At 35.4% G+C, this 17,764-nt stretch overlaps 1 protein-coding gene across 1 annotated transcript; it reads left to right on the top strand.

Annotated features, from left to right (window-relative positions):
* Positions 1 to 293: 293 nt before the first annotated feature.
* Positions 294 to 17,302, top strand: Chsy (Chondroitin sulfate synthase). The gene is made up of 7 exons (XM_067355764.1): positions 294 to 2,483; positions 6,710 to 6,801; positions 7,238 to 8,205; positions 11,752 to 11,892; positions 12,192 to 12,372; positions 14,292 to 14,648; positions 15,104 to 17,302. Exons 3-7 carry the CDS (start codon positions 7,390 to 7,392, stop codon positions 16,057 to 16,059), a joined length of 2,451 nt encoding a protein of 816 aa, XP_067211865.1. The 5' UTR covers positions 294 to 2,483; positions 6,710 to 6,801; positions 7,238 to 7,389; the 3' UTR covers positions 16,060 to 17,302.
* The last annotated feature ends 462 nt before the right edge of the window (positions 17,303 to 17,764 follow it).

Raw genomic sequence — 17,764 nt, 5'->3', positions numbered from 1 at the left:
TTGACCATAATGCCTACTCACTGTAGAGATGAGTTTGTTATTCAATTATGTCCTTTGCTAATTTGCTACAAACAAGCTTTTAAACTACAAACAAGTTCTGCCTTCACTCATTAGCGAATGTCTCGTATTTCTGTAATTGTTACTGAAAATTGAAACTAATTAAATGTTATGTTTTAAATAATTTTCTTCTTTATATTTTCTAAATTATTTTTTTAATTATTCTTATTACTTTCTAAATAATTTCTTAAAGTAATTTATAAAATAAAATGCGCGGTTATCAGACTAATTGAAAAAATTACGAGTCATTGTAATGCATAATCAGTTAAGACATTGTTAAGTTATCAAAACACCGTCATCGTGCTTGTTCGATGTTGGGTGTGAAAAACAAGATGTTGAAGCTATTTAGAAGCGTTTAGCCAATCTTTCAATTCGTCGGTTTTCCGGTTCATTAAAGATTCAGATGCAATCAGATGCAAGATGAATCGATAGAGCATCGCTGATAGAAGATTGCGCGGCGATCATAGACGGGGCAGTGATCGAATAATTGAATATTTATTTAAATATTTCTATGTTGTCATTTACTTCCGCGGGGGGGTTAATGACTCGCTCTAATGATCCAATCAACAACGCAAAACTTGCTATGTCATTCAAAACGCGGAATGCGCTTACGGATTTGTACTTACGATTAGCGAAAATGACTCATCATACGAGCACGGATGCGGTGGTCGATGACTGCTGGGCGTTTTGCAAACTGTCATTACGTATAATTTTTGATCGCTATTGTGTTGCACTTACGGCAGGGATTCTCAGTCCTGTAATATGGAGCAAAAATAATGAAATTAGATAATAATTCAGTGATAGTAACGTAAATGAGCGTTCCTCAATAAAATTACAATCCAATTAAACATAAGTCTCATTTTTTAAATAAAGTTTTAACTTGAAGCTTAATTACTAACTAATGATTAATACAATATTAATAATAACGGATTATAATATTGATGTCAAAGTCGAAAAATCTGTGACTTTTAATATTCTTTTCTCTAAAAAAAGAATTCTTGGCATAAATTTAAAATTTATGTCAACAAAAATTTTCAGACATCTGCAGAACTTCAAAATATCGCAGCTGTGCAAATTTGCTTTTGCCAGCTTATGCAAAATCTTTTTTTTATCATTTTAATCACTGTGTATGTGATGCATCTCGAAAACTATTGGAATTCTTGCGCAGGCAGAATCGGAAGAAGCCGGAGAAAGATTCGGCAGGGTCAGCGAAGATTGCTAAGGTCAAGAGCAGCGACGCGACTGCGTAAGATCAAGATAGAATAGTGAGTCAAGATTCAAAGATAAGATAACAGTGAGAAGACAACGACAAAATTTCTGAAAAATAACGATCATTCTTCTTCGCAATTCTGAAGAAAAATTAATCGCAAATTTGCGCCAAAAAATTCAAGAACACTCGAACATGAAAGAACATCAATCGAAGATCTGTCGGCCGTTCGAATCGTTCTTGGCCATCGCATCGGTTCTCCCAGCTTGCTGCCGGCTCCGTTTCGCCTTGCCGTAACAGCCGGCTCTCGTCCCTCTCAGTCGCGGCGGTGGCATCCTGCTCGCAACACGCCTCGGCCCGATTTGAAAAGCGGCCGCCGCCGCCGCCGCTGCTTGCCACCGCGCCGGTTTTTAATCGGATCGCATTTCCGGCGTGGGCGAGGGTTTAGCCGCCGCATCTCCGTAAGTCTCTCGTAAGCCTGCGGGTACTCTGATACTCGATCGTATGAGCGTTTGCCAATTTATAGTGGCGGCATAACATGAAAAATTGACTATTAAAAAAAGATAGTAATCAGTACATTGCTCCTTTGTTCCGCCTTCAGTGAATAAAATTAATTTAAGCCTATAATTTTCTTTGAAATTATTGAAAGTATTTATTGTGCGTATAAAAGAAGTGAATTGCCTCGAAAAAGTGTAATTGGAAAAAAATAAAAAATAAAAAAAATAAAAAAAAGTAAAAAAAAAACGCTGCTCCAGTTTTTTCATTAAGTATTAAAATTGACAGTCGCGTTCAATAATAATTATTCCTAAAAAATTGTAATCTATAAAAATTCATTAAGTAATCTATAAAAACTCTGTTTTGTAATAACAACATTGTTATATCTTTTCTTTAAAAAAAACGGAGATCTTGCTTTGGAATTTCACGAGTTCGCTTAAAATAGTGGGGATCGATAAGTCGGTATCAAATAATTAATTGGCAATAAACTAACCTAGACACGTTTCGAGAAACAGACTTCCCAAACTGGTGCTTACGAAGCATCATCTATAAGTGAGCTCATGCGATTTTAATGGTGCGGGAAATTTGTGGAAGTTTATGGTTCTATGTGAGCTGAAACGTAACACAAGACTTTTTTTCTTTTTTTTTTGTGAAAAACGAGATACACCACGTGCGGACGGAAGCAGTGTGGGTGGCGAAAGAACGGTAGGCGGTATTCCGAAAAGTAAGTTTCTTTTCCTGGAGAGGGAGATTTATTTTTGTCTCTGGTCACATTTCGCAGAAAAGCGCAGATGACGACACGTCGTAATTGAAGAGCATAATGTATTCGTCGTTTAACTACTTTTTTTCGTTCCATTGCCATCGTTCTTCTTGTGAAACGCTGCATTTTGTTTTAACTCGATTAACGCTATTGCATGTGCATCTGACATCCCGTAAAAGAATTTTTTTCTTGATGGACAATAATATAAATTTTAACTTCCAATTTTATACTGATTTGTGAAGTAAATATTCGCATATAAATTTTGTAAAGAATTATATTGCGCTATCATAATTATTACAAATAATTGAATTATATGCAGAATATTTTGCTTTTGTAATCTGCTAAAATTTTTTAAATGTTCTGTAATCAAGTAGATTAAACAAAAAATTAAGTTTTTTACATTTCTCAAGAGAACAGAATTTATGTAGATAGCCTATCATAAAAATGTAAACTGGTTTTCGAGAATTTTTACAATCAAGTTCTTGATATAATGATTTCTCTGCTTGTTGTCGGATTGTTAGTGTGCGGTGCAGCTCATTCAACTGGCACTTGTGGCATCTCGAATATAATGATCCGAAGGGTTAGTGTACCTTCTCACGATAGTGATCCTTAATTCTAGTGGCAAATTTTTTTTTAAATTGCTATATATTTCAATAATAAGCAACAGAAATATTTATAAAAATATTTATTCGATTAATTGTAAATTTAAAATTTTGCGACAAACTCCGACGTAAATTTTCTCATTTCTATTTTCCAAATTATTACATTATTTAAACTATAAAATATTAAAGTCCAACCATCTTTAATTGCGATAAATTACATAAAAATTTCCGGAACTGTGTCCAAGGCCAGAGTCACGTATCGCGCTTGAATCCACGAGAAAATACGCACACGATAAAATTCCAATCAATGGCACCTCAGATACGAAGATTTGCGAGGAAATCCACTTACACGTGCGCACGATAAGATTAAATTCGGTAAGAACCGAATGCTGTTTTCCCACGAGGTTTTAGCGGAGCATGAAATAGAACTGCTCGACTAATAGCGAGGCGATTCGTCGTAGTCCCGTCCTGCGAAAGAGACGATGACTCTTCCTCTACGGTCATCCTGTTCACCGGTCGATCGAACGGTCTCTCTCGAGAATCTTTGATTCGAGTCATGACCGCGACAATCTGGTCCCACTCGCCATCACAGCGGTCAGCCAATGTTGATTCCGCATAGTCTGTGGGAACAATTAGCGTTCCCTCGCCGAGAAAGCCTCCTCTCCTCCGCTCCAAAGCTTCTAAAGACGACAGCTGGATCCCGATCTCGAGGGCACACAGCCATGCAGACGCTAATGTAAACCGACGTTTCCGTGGCTGACTAATCGCAACGTCTGTTCTCAGACATACGATTGTTCCGTTGAGAGATACCTCTAACTGACGCTTTCGAGAACTCCACGAGTAAAACATGATCTTCCAATATCTACGATATTGCCTAATGCGAATTTTTTTAGATGCAACTTCAATTTTTAGATACGCTTGCGAATAAATGCGAAATAATTTTTAGATATATTTTTACATATATTATAAATGTATTCTTGAAGCAATTCCGTTTCGCAACGTAAGATTAAACTCTTCAATTTATTTAAGAAAAACTTATTTCATTTTCTCACAATAATATATATTAAGCGCATTAAGTTTTCTAACGATTTGATCTAATTAACGATTTTGTATAAAATTCGGAGCAACTACCGTGCAAATTTTCAGTGTTTCAGTGATCATCTTTTTTTAATTTGACTTTGACTTTTTTATTGATATTTATTGCATTTACAACTTGTACGCTTCGTACGGTAAATTCCACTTTAAAGGGCCGCCTTGACCTAAACCCCACGGTATTCCGTCGCTTCCGTTTTAATCGGCTAGACGCCGCGCTCCGAACACGATCTAGCGGCGCTCCCCGGCTCTGACTTTCGGCTTAAACCGGTTCTCCCGCCTTTCGTACGTGCGCTCGTTCGTGCACGTCACTCCGGAGCGTATCCTTTAACGGGACGAACACCGGGATTTCGTAGATTCGTGGAGTCGTGCGTATAATCGCGATTACCACCGCGTCTCGGCTACTCTCAGCCAAGCTCTTCTCGCGAACGCGACAAGTTGACGACAGTGCGATTTCTTTTTTCACCGCAACGGTGCTCGCATCCGACACACTTGTTTTTCTGGAGGTACCGGAAGAATCGCAGAAAGAGCAACGTAATCGATATTCAGTACGCATCTTTGTCTTGTTATCTTTTTCGAGTGATTCCGCAAATTAGAACCGGTCGCTCGTTTCTCGTCCTCGCAACGTCATCAGCTGGTAATTTAAATGTGCAATAACTGATGATGTTTTTGTAGAAATTTTTACTTTTGCAAAAAGTATGTGACGTGATAATTTATGATTCGATTATAATATTCATGAGAAGTTTTACAAAATAATGCGACTGATATAAATGTTTGCAAGAATATGATGTAATTTATCACACCGATGCACTGAGTAAAATATACGCGCAAGATTTTTGATAAAAATCGCGTTGACGTGTGTAATACGCTTTAATAAGAGAGTAATTAGAGGAAGATTAAATGTGTTCCGCAAGTAATTTAATAACTACACGGCCTGATAGAGCGTTGAATTTGCGTCGTTCATCGCATTTGCGATAACGCACCTGTAAGTTAACTGACCTTTAAAAGAATTTTTCAACGCAATTGCATTTCCTCTTAATAATCCCGCGTGATATGTGTGAACGGAAGCAAGTGTGCGAAAGTTGCTCAGAAACAATCGATGATAATAATCGACTGCAATCTTATAAATAATGGATTAGTGAAGTATGTATTATTACACAAGTTCAATTATCCATCCGGCTGAATTATCTTGACTTTGCAGAATAGAACATCGAAATATTTGTAATATAATATTATCGAATAATTAGTCATGCGTCGAGAAAATGCGCCGCGTCTCATTATTAACCGTTATATAGAATTGCAAAATTATGGTTTGCAATTCATCCAAGAATTATTCAGACATTCAAGTAAAAACTTTAAAAATGTTTTTTTCGTGGTGACACGTGTGACAAGAAAATCGGCGAATTTGCGTGCAACCTTCGTGACTAGAATTGCAAAAGTTTGTTAAAAAAACACCTCATTACTCACAAGACAACTTTGTCGATATGCGCATGTATGCTTATTAGCCGACCTGAAACCGGTTTCGTCAAGGGTCGAGCCTTTGTCTACGTCGATTTAGAAGGAGATAAATTAGCCATAACGATATGGATACAACGTAGAAAATGCGTTCAGAGCGAAGAACACAAGAAATATATATTATACTTCGTTTTAAACATTCAGAACTTTGCTGTACTTGCGAAAATCGTTCAGAATTTTGCGGCAAAAACATTTACTAAAATGTCGGTCACATAATTATGAAAAATATGTAATTATTATCAGCAAATATTTCATTGTAAAAAATTGATGAAACTAAAATTTTTACTGGGAAATCCGACTGATTATATAAAATACTTGTGTAGCGTAAACCCGCTGCGAATTCATAAACGGAATGTTACATTCCTAAGCGCGATCGTGAAAATAACAGAACCGCGCCAAGTGAATTCGCCAAGGAAAGACTTGTAACGGCGACGGGTTCTCATTTCTGGATACGCCGTTTCGCTTATTATACTTCTCTATGACTTTCTATGTATATACAGAGCGTGCTTTGTTTTTAGTAATCGCAGATCACATACTCGGCCATTCAGTACCAATCATGCAGAAATATTTTTTCTGAGTTTGCAACGATGATTCATACATAAATAATTGCATCTTTATTAAAAATGAAATATTCTTCCAAAAATAATTTTGTTTTCTACATAATCATAAATTATTTTAATATTCAAATATAATCATAAAATGCAATTATCATAAATAAAATACGGTGGATATTAATGTAGAATTTTACGTTTTTTAAAAACGTAGAGAATCTTACTATAAGTTAATATATATCGCAAACAATGCTTGATGGAAAATAACTGAATATTAATCGCTGATGCTTGCCTGATTCTCAATTGCTTATTGAGCGATCTCATTCTTCAAAGTTGCATGTAACTATGTGTATTAGATTTCGATTATAGATTCGATTATCTGTTAATCCAATGATTTATCTTGGGATTAAATAATTCGTGTCATTTACAGATTACGCAGATGCGATCGTATGTTTTTCCATCATCCTAAGATCGACAAAATACGATATGGCGATCTTTGTCATCTTGAAGCAAGAATTTGATGTAAGTTATAATCCTTTTGCATTTATCTGTGTATTATAAATTTAAATTATAGCTGATTGCAACGCAAAAATAATTGAATTTGAGGTTCTTGCGTAAAAAACAAATGACTAATCGACCAAAAAACCGCGAAAAAAGAAACGAAGATTAAACAACCAAAGTTTATTTTATAAAAAACACGGAACATCAAGGTCTTTCGCAGAATTCGTTAAAAATCTCAAATATCTTGCTGCTCTTTGCCCCCCTCCCGCCCCCCTCTCTCTCTCACATACATTCAAGATATTTGTTTTCACGATTGTTTCCAAGAAATAATAGAAATTACATAACAATAAAAAATATAAAATAATTAAACTATTAAAAATAATATAAAAATTTTGAAAAAAAGATTTTGTTCTTCAGATTTTATCTAAAAATAATGCAAGATGCATTTCATCCACAGGCTTTCTCGAAAAAAATTTCCTTTTGTTTTAACTAAACGGGCAGAGCGATGGGATATCATCTGACAGAACGAACATCTATGCCCAAGCCGGCGATCGCAGGTACCACGACGAAGATGAATCCTGAAGATCGAGGGACGCCTAAAGAGCGCAAATGGGAGAGGTGACGTATCACCCAGTGATGCGTAAACGGCGTGGATTGGGCAGCGCCTTCTTGGGCCTCTTCGTGGGCCTGATCCTGGGTTTTCTGATCCTCAGCTACCGCCTGATCATCTCCAATCAGCAGCAACAGATCGCCGTCTGGACGTCAATGCCCGGTTTACGATCGCCGTCGAAAATATCGGCCCAGAACATGCCGAAGCTGAAGGACAACGAGCATATCAACAGCTCCACCTCGAGCCTGGTGTTCGTGGGCGTAATGACGGCGCAGAAGTATCTGGACACGCGTGCCAAAGCCGTCTACGAGACGTGGGGCAGAGAGCTGCCCGGCAAGATAGCCTTCTTCTCGTCGGAGTCCTCGACGGTTCCCGAAAATTGTCCGGATTTGCCGCTGGTGCCGCTCCCACGAGTGGACGACACTTATCCGCCACAAAAGAAGTCCTTCATGATGCTGCAGTACATGTGGAGCAATTTTGGCGATCGTTTCGAGTGGTTCCTGAGGGCGGACGACGATGTGTATGTGAGAACGGATCGGCTGGAGACGCTATTGAGGTCCGTCGATTCCAGAAGGGCAATGTATATCGGACAGGCCGGCAGAGGGAATTCAGAAGAGTTCGGATTGCTGTCGCTCGAGTACGATGAGAACTTCTGCATGGGTGGTCCGGGAGTGGTATTGTCCAGAGAGACGCTGAGAAGAATCGTGCCGCACATCAAGTACTGCCTGCGTCATTTGTACACTACGCACGAGGACGTCGAGCTAGGCAGATGCGTGAAAAAATATGCGGGGATCCCTTGTACTTGGAGCTATGAGGTAATTTTTTTCTTAATTATTAAACGACGCGTGTGACGCTAATTTTATTATATCTAACGTATTACAAAAACATTTTTATTTAAACAAATAAAATGTAGAAGAGAGTACGTTAAAAAAAAATTCGTCGAAAGTGGAGTAGAAAAATAATTCTTTAAGTTGGAAAGTTCACTTTTTTGAAAGTTTGTCTTGAAAGAATTTGAAATGCGGTTTAAAAATAAATTTGTTAAATTAGAAACAAATGATTTTAATTCATAAATATAACTAAGCGCACACATGATCTATTCTTGCAAATCTATTTGGAAAATCTTGGAATTTGCAAAGTTTACTCGTTCTTCTCTTCTTTGTACACAAAAAGCGATTATCGCTTCGCGATTTATCGATTCATTAGTTTTATACTCAAGAACGCGGTGCGTCATGTTGTACGCAGATAGGTGACTCGAACGTTTTATCTTATCGTAAGCCAACGAAAATACATGCTAAATGCTATCGTGCGGATTTGTCAAAACGTTGTTGCACCTTGATCTCATTCATACCTGTTATCGCTATTTTTATTTGGCGATTAAAGCAATAACATGAATTTAGTGAAGTCTTAATAAATAATTTTCGACGCGTAAAAAATATTCAGATCAACGTAGCTATTTATAATTTAGAAAATTAATTTTATTTATTATTTAAAATTCTTTCACGATATATTGTAAAATATATAATTCTGCTATCATACTAATATCTCACTAAGCTGCGAGAGCATTTCTTATTTTTGAACTTCTATGAAATGTATGATTATTTTGTTCATTTTATTCTCATTCGCTTCATGCGAAAGCTATTTTAGTCGTCCTTTTTCTTTTTCGCTTCTGAGAGTCGGCGGTGTACGGTCATACATACTCGCGAGGACGCGTCGCGTGACATGACGATTTGTTGATTAACACACATGTACAGCAGATTAGATGCTGGTTTATTCAACGTTATATATTATATATATATATATATATATATATATATGCATTCTCTACGCATACAGCGTATCCCAATTTTGCTTAGTTATTATCTTCGCATCTTATAATGACAAGTATACATCAGGCTGCAAGTCGCTATACAAATTCTTGACTTTTTCACTATTTGAAATTTGTAATTTTTTGAAGAGAGGATACTAAATAAATTTTTGCACAAAAAGGCCTTATTACTCACTTTTTTAAATTCTAAATGCTTTAGTTTTTAATATTAATACATAGCAATTAATACTTACTCGAAAATATATTATTTAAATCAATCATTTATTTTGCTATCACTAATTGATAATGCGTTTATTTGCTCATGTATTTATTTAAACTACATCTATAATTTGCATCCAAAATTCGCACTAAAGGGTTAACTTTTTTTACTATTTAAATCGCAGATTACGTGATCCTGCATAACTTAATCGAGTATCACGACGTAATACTCACATAATACGCCCGGCGCGATAGTATTACCGATTTCAATACACGAGATACGCATCTATATCATGTACCGGGTACGTCATTGACGGATCAGGTCGGAAGGTACAATGCATAGATGAGGATGTTAGTCGTTAAGTAAAAGTGAATCGTACCCTGCTAACCTAGTGGCCAGATCAAGCCATTCTTCTCCATCTTGACACTCGGTCGCATTAGGTCGCACCGTTTAAGTAATTTGTGCCACGAAGTGCTTAAATCCTCGAAGCTTGTGTTGCGATAATCAAATCGAATTGTCGCACATATTTTAAAACAAAATCTATAGGCAAAGAAATCTAACAGATTCTAAGATAAAACGAAATAAACTATCTATGTAAAAGAATCATGAATTTTGATAAATCAGTAGATGACAGTAGAAAAATCGTAATAAACATTGAAAACAGCAGAGAGATTTAGAAAAGCTCGTGTAAATATAAAATACACAATAATAGAGCACAATTTTACTCTGCTTGATAAAGAGTTTTGTCAGAAATTAACCAGGTGCATCTAATAATTCCTTCATTAACAATTCATTATTATCTGTCATTCATTATTCATGTGGAATTACATACGAGAAGAAACACGGCGATATTGTTCTGCTCCAACTGCAATATGGATGAGATTGCTAATGCACTTGCGTGGGTGCGTAAGGCACTCCTGATGGCGTACGTTGATATTACTGTCGCAATAGGAACGAAAGGTAAAGTGCACGCGGATGAGGATGTTACTTGTTAGGTCCGAACAAATCGTACCCTGCTAACCTACTGGCTTAGACCGTCTTGACATTCGACATAAGGTCGAAACACTTAACAATTGTTCGTACGACGTGCAACGCCTGCACGGTATTTGCGCTAGCCATTTTTGTGCGTTCAATGTGTGCTACGACCGATTGATTGAGACGCGTTCGAGATTCGATAAGGGATTTACGATCTTCGTAATAGGGGTCATCTTTGTTACAGCTCTTGCTGCGTTCTATTACGTCCATCGCAAAACCAATAACGCGCTGTGATAGTACGCGTTAACTCTGCGAAATTAGTGGTCTTTAGTACGATAGCGTAATCGTAAATTATCTAATCTAAGCGGAAGATTAAATCATTTTGACATTCTAAATAAGATTATTCTATTTTGCAAAATTACAATTTAAAGAAACTAGATATATGTGCAAAATTTATATTTATCCTACTTAAATTTCTTGTCTAAAAAAAATATTATTCACAAAATTAAAAAAATAGAAAGGTGTACACAACAAGAAAATATGTATTTATCATCATTAAATTAAATTATAATATGTAAATTTAAATGTATAAAAAATAATTAAAAAAGTAAGATTAATTCGTAAAAAAATACAATGTTAAAAACCACAGAAATATTTTATAATTATTATTATATGTTCTTTTTTCAAATAATTTTTCACTCTTGTATGCTGAATCTGAAAAGTTTATAAAACTTTAAGCTTTTCTTTAAATTGTAACAACTGCCAGACTACTATGCAGGTGACGTTTTAAAATATTTGTTATTTACAAAGAAATCCCGATGCTGTAATTCTATGAAACAAGAAACCACCACACCCAGTTCTCTGCAGACTGATTAACACTTGCACCGCGGGTTTAGCACGTTTCGGTTCAGACACAGTGATACGACGTTCTTAATAGTAATTATTACAGGTTGTAGTTCGCAGGCAGGAAGTTCGTACTTTAACTTCGCTTCTGCTCATGCTAATTGCCATTTGTCGACGCTCGCTTGTGCATGCATTCAGACATTCGGGGCGGCCTGTACGCGACTCACACAGAATCGACAGACGCGATACCATTGTCGCAATGATTAAGCGAGTGCGCGATTCTCAGTCGCGTAATTCTTCTTAAACTAATTTCGGCCGCGCAAGCAAAATGTGCCGATCGAAAACTGTCGAGCAAGAGAGACGCACAAATACTAATATGTTAAATTTTGATACAAAGAGTTTTGTCTGCTGTTTATTAAGACTTTTTTTTATTGATGATCGCAGATTAATTTATTTTAAAAATACTATCGACGCTTATATCTCAACGACACTCACGATATACTCATCATGATGCCGCAGATGCAGTCCATTCTTTATCACAACAGTAGCGGGGCGCTGGCATTTACCGGAAATCTCAAGAAGAAAGAAGTTCATCGTGCCATTACTTTGCATCCTGTGAAAAGTCCACCTCACATGTACAGGCTGCACAATTACATGAGGGTTGGTATCATCAAGTATGATAATTACGGTAATCTCTATAATCATATGAAAAACTGGTCGCTACGTTACTTAGCGGTAACTGTGAAATAGCTTTACAGCCGTTACATTAGTGAGAGCAAACTAACGTGTACGATATGGGAAGAAAACGCTTCGTAATTTTTGATTAGTACTTTGAATGCCACATTGTCGCTGTTAATAGTGTTATCGTTAATATTGGAATTATATATATGTTCTTTAATGTATAATACGTTCTGTTATAATCAGTTTAGAATGTAATTATGCATCTGTTTCATTAACAGGGACTGCGAATACAAGATCTGCAGCAAGAGAGGATTCATTTGCACAGAGATATTTATACGATGGCCCAGCAATTGGGAGTGAACCTTGAAATCTTAAAGAATTACGAAATAGCGGAAGGTGTACGTCTTTTTCCGGTCGATCCTAATTCCGAAGATTATCCCGGCGACACAGATATACTAGGTGATTTCCCACTTCCGCTACCGCAAACCGGCTGTAGAAGCCGAACCGTACGTCGCGTCTGTGTTACTATAATATATACATCTAAAATAACTCTGCTTTTGCTATTTCATTTTCTTTCATCAAGATTTAAAAAAAAAAATATTAAAGTTGCTTTTTACATTACGAAATTTGTGGACTATAAAATTAATTTTTTATAATAATTTTCGCGTATATTTTTTAGAAATTCTTCTCTTGAAAATAACAATCGTTTATCTTATAAATGTTTACACAGGTAGAACTTCTTTGTTATATTCATAAATCACACATCATCATTTCTCTTCTATTTAAAAATTCCGACAACCTTTTAAAGCACGAAATATCTTTAGAACGATAGTGACTCACAATTTCTCATTGTAAATCTTTTACTGCACATCGCATTAAATTAAATAAACGTTTGAGCACTTACTACGTCCATAAACAACTACAGTTATCTGTCTTAACACGAGTGTTGCACCACACGCACAAGATATCAGGATATCACATCAAATCATATTTCAAAGGAATTATAAATCCATTTGAAACCGGATACGCAATCTGGCAGAGAGGCGAGAATCGCGATGTATGACTTTGTATTTATCATCATGTTGCATCTACTCGTGTTACATTTTACCGTGAGTATTTTATTTTTGCCTCGTCACAGACGACTGCACAAGAAAAATAGAAAAATTAAAAGTCTCAGGTGGAATTAATAGTAAATTAATAGTAATTTTTTTATTCTATACTTGATATACTTAAATATATTATTAAATAATCGGGAATAAAAAATCAAATGTCCGAAGAGTTAAAAATTATTCCTTAATTTACTTAAAGTTTGCAGAAATAAATCCGCTCCACTTTAATTCAAATATCATAATTTTTGTAACGATATTTCAATCGTCGGAATATCTGTAACTCGATCAGATCAACGACTTCAAAAATACTTGTGCCACTCTATTTTATTGATAAATCTATTCAATTTTATGATTAACCAAATTGAAAATTGATAGCACGGGAGTATGTATTGGCTATGCAAAACGTTTTGTAAATTAATTAAACTCATGATATGACGATTAGAAGAATCTTTATCTTCTATATCTTTCGCAGATTTTGCGATCGTCATATTAGCTCTTTAACCCACATAGCTCGTATACATGAGTCTGCCGCAATAAATCTAAATTAACTGACTGAAAAAGCAAGCATAGTGTGCCAAGTTGTAGTTCAGGTCGCGGTTCAGAGAACATCGAGATCGCGAAGGAAATTGCCACATTTACTCGCTTTTCCTAATGAATTTTCTGTCATTTTCATGTTTTCAAAGAACCTGAATACAAAGAAACATTTAATTAATTTTTGAAATACTAGAATAGTATAAGTGTCCACGACTTAATATCAGAACGACTAACTGAAAATGTCGGATGTATAAAGCACGACCTTTATATCCCATTTCCTGTCTTCAAGCTAAATTGAAATTGCTATGTTTTTAGTTTCAAGTCACAAATATAGCTTGCAATGTTCTTACAAAGAATGTGTTAAAAAGAGTCCACAAAAATGTATACATATTCAAAAATTAACATAAAAATAAGGAATAATTTTTGTATTAAAATATTACATTCTATTTTTTACCTTTAATAAGTAAAGAAAAAAAATTTTTATTTATTTATATTATGCAACAAAATGTAGCAATAATTAAGTAATAATTAGTAATAATAAAATATGAAATGATATAAATTTCATATATTTTAATTTCCACTCAAACATTTTCATGAAAAATTTTTAACTATTCCCTGACTTAGAGCTTGAATTTGCGATGTATTTTTAAGACATATTATTCCGATAAAGAGAATGCTAATTACGGAAACCAGTCGGATTCATTGATTCATCAAACATAACTTTTGTTTGTGCAGGTGTGCCGGCGAGCCTCCGTTCGTTCAAGCCGGCGACGAGCGACGAGGTGATCCCTTGGGACTTCCTTTCGCGACTAGAATATAGTTTGACCGATTCAAATCCAAGGCGACGTATTCATAGCGACATCAAAGAAGGCTTAGAGGATATCACCAGGGATGTTATGGCCTCCATCAATTCCTATTCGAGGCAGCGCGGTCGCGTCGTCGAAGAACGAACGGCTCTTTACGGATACAGAAGAGTGAATTCTTACGGAGCTGACACAATACTAGATCTTCTACTGGTCTACCGGAAATACCGTGGCAGGAAGGTCACTCTTCCTGTCAGACGACATCTTTATCTCCATCAACATTTTACCGGTATGTTTTTTATATTTGTATGATCTTTCGTGTCTTGTATTGCAATTATAATTGTATAAACTGTTAATGAATAAAATTATCATTCTTACAATATTTTATAATATATGTTATTAATTTAAAAAAAAAATTAATTTTTTTATACTTTTAAGATATCTTTTTATATTCGATAAATTATTTAAAATTTAAAAAGCGAAATTAATGAATTATTGAAGTAAGATCTTCGCGATTAAGAATTAAAATTTCACTGTATTACTAAAAAAACAGTGTAAACTATAATTTAACAAGGGTCCTATTTAAAGACTTAAGTTTTATTAAATTCTAATGTTTTCATTGATAATAGAAATATAACAAAATAGCTATTATAAAAATAGACATTTTAAATATTTATTTAAATCTTGACTTGTAATAAAATAGCTATTTCAGTTACTTGAATTAACAATTGGATATTTTTGCAGGTTTAGAAATACGCGAGACGGTCAATGGTGTCGAAGTCCAGTCTTGTCAAGAATCGAACGACAAGTCCATTCAGAATTTATTTCGCGGCGGTTTCCTGAATCTCAACTTCAACTCTCAAGAGGAAGATCCGGTGCGAAGCAAGATCATCAATTTTATCTTACCTCTCTCGGGTCGCTACAAAATCTTTCAAAGGTTTCTCCAAAACTACGAGGATATCTGTTTGAGCAGCGGCGAGAAGACGTTTCTGCTCATCGTGCTTTATCAACAGAAAAACGAAGATTCTTTCAACAAAACGATAGATCTAGTTGAGAAGTTCAAGTATAAATATCGCAGCGCCAGCATAGAAATACTGCCGGTATCCGGGGACTTTTCCAGAGCCCGGGCTCTGGATTTAGGCGCGTCGAAGTTGCACGCGGACGATCTGATGCTGTTCATCGACGTTGACATTGTATTCACGAGTTCAGCGTTGAACAGGATACGCCTGAACACACTGCCGGGCCGAAGACTGTATTTCCCGATCGTTTTTAGTCAATACGATCCCAAGATTGTCTATGGCGAGGCCGGAAAGCAGGACAAGTTCACCATAAACGAGATTTCCGGACACTGGCGACAGTATGGCTTTGGAATCGTTTCTTTGTACAAGAAGGATTATCGCACCGTAGGCGGTCTCGATCTCTCGATTCAGGGATGGGGCAAAGAGGACGTGGAATTCTTCGAGAAGGCGGTCAAGTCGGGCCTCGACGTTTTCAGGGCCGCGGACCGACATCTGGTCCACGTATATCACGATATTGAGTGTAGCCGAGAGCTCTCTAGTCTTCAGTTTTCCATGTGCATGGGATCCAAGGCCGACACGTATGCCGGCGTCGAGACCCTAGCCGATATGATCTACGGCAACCCGAACATACTACGTTTCGCCAAAGAGAGGAGACAGAAGAAAACCAATCCTGCCGGTTAATGGCATATTTGTGAGATGGGAATCACAGGCTGTTGAAGATCATTGCTAAAGAGACAATATAGTTTAGTATTTTTGTGTAATATTGACAAATGGATTGTTCGAACTCTACACTTCAATGCCAGAATATTTCGTTAGTTACACATTGTAAATACGGAGCATGATTGTGTGAATCGAGCAAAAAAATTGATACAAACTGATATTTTATTGCATGGTAAGATGTATATATGTTTTAACTCGAGAATACAATTTCCAAGGCTTGAATTGCGAAATGTGATTATAAAGGTATTATGTGTAATGAATTTCGAAAGTAAATCTGGAGATCGATGATGATCACCAAAGTCACTGCAAGTATGTTCATATTATATATTATTTATGCTTACGTCAAAGAAATAAGTATTCCATTTTGTTGTTAGTTTATGTGATGATATTGTTCTCCATCACCCAATAATCTTTTCAGTAAAAATAAAAACGGACCAACACTACTGCGTTTACAGTTGAAATTGCCAATATTTCTGTAGGAAAGCATCAAGCCTAATGACGTATATTTTATAAGTTCGTTAGTCTAGAAAATAAGTTTAAACATTCTAAATGTGATATTATCGTGCCTTTTATAAAAATCTTTTTTCGTAATCGTATGTACTGCCAATTGTAACGAATATAAACACTCGTTACGATTGCTCCGATGTAGATGTAGATACCTCCAAATCGTCACTTTTAAGCTTCGCATTTTATCTACACACACGTAAAAGATCTTGTAATAATCGGAGCTCATATTTTACTGAATAAATTTCATACGTTAATTAAAAACATCAGTAATATATTCTCGTTATTCCTCTAAAAATTAAAATATAAATATATAATTGACTTATTCAAAATTGTTTTGTAAAAAAATCAATTTCTATTGTACAAATTATTGTATTTTCTTTGTCGTTCAAAATTCGAGTAAGAAATCAATCATTTATCGATCTCTAGAAAATTCGCTGGAGATTAGAGCTTCCGAGTAGCTTTGAATAATCAAAAGCGCACGACGTCAAACTTTGATAAAAAAAAACTATACTGTAGAAAGCGAAGAGCAAAAAAGAAATTGATTCTGCGTTAGCTCACGCAAATTGTAAGTGATAACTTATCAAGCTTTTAAGCAGCATTTGATGAAACGAAAGAAAAGCGAATAACTAGAAATGTACAATGTATAATTTGCAAGATATGATTTGTTCGATAATAAATAATGAGTTGTTCAAAAAAGGATGCGACTTCTCCTTGCAGCGCATTGTACCGTGAATATTGAGTGCATTGAAATTGGTTTAAAATGTAATTATGAATCATAAATTGTTAGTATCTATGAAGATATTGTTATAAACGTATTATTGCAAATTGTAATCGTTTTTTCACAAGTCATAACTTACGAAGCTTCCAAATGAAGAGTTTAAAAAGCAAAAAAACAATTAGTATCGCAATAAATAATGATAATTAACAAAATATTTGTAAAAAAAAAAAGCTGACATTTTTGTAAAATTCTGGTTAATGATGATATTATAATTTAGAGATATAATTGTAAAAATGCAAATAACAAATATTACATAATAATGCTTATTGCATTTTTATATAATATTATGTTTATTGTATAAATAACGTTTTCCCAAACGTTAATTAAACATTTAAATAATAATGCATCTGATAATAACGTATAGTAATAAAGCTGATAATA

Source organism: Linepithema humile, chromosome 5 (assembly GCF_040581485.1).
Source record: "Linepithema humile isolate Giens D197 chromosome 5, Lhum_UNIL_v1.0, whole genome shotgun sequence".
Lineage (NCBI taxonomy): Eukaryota > Metazoa > Arthropoda > Insecta > Hymenoptera > Formicidae > Linepithema > Linepithema humile.
The sequence above is the reverse complement of the archived record's forward strand: the minus strand, read 5'-3'. Positions and strand labels throughout refer to the sequence as shown.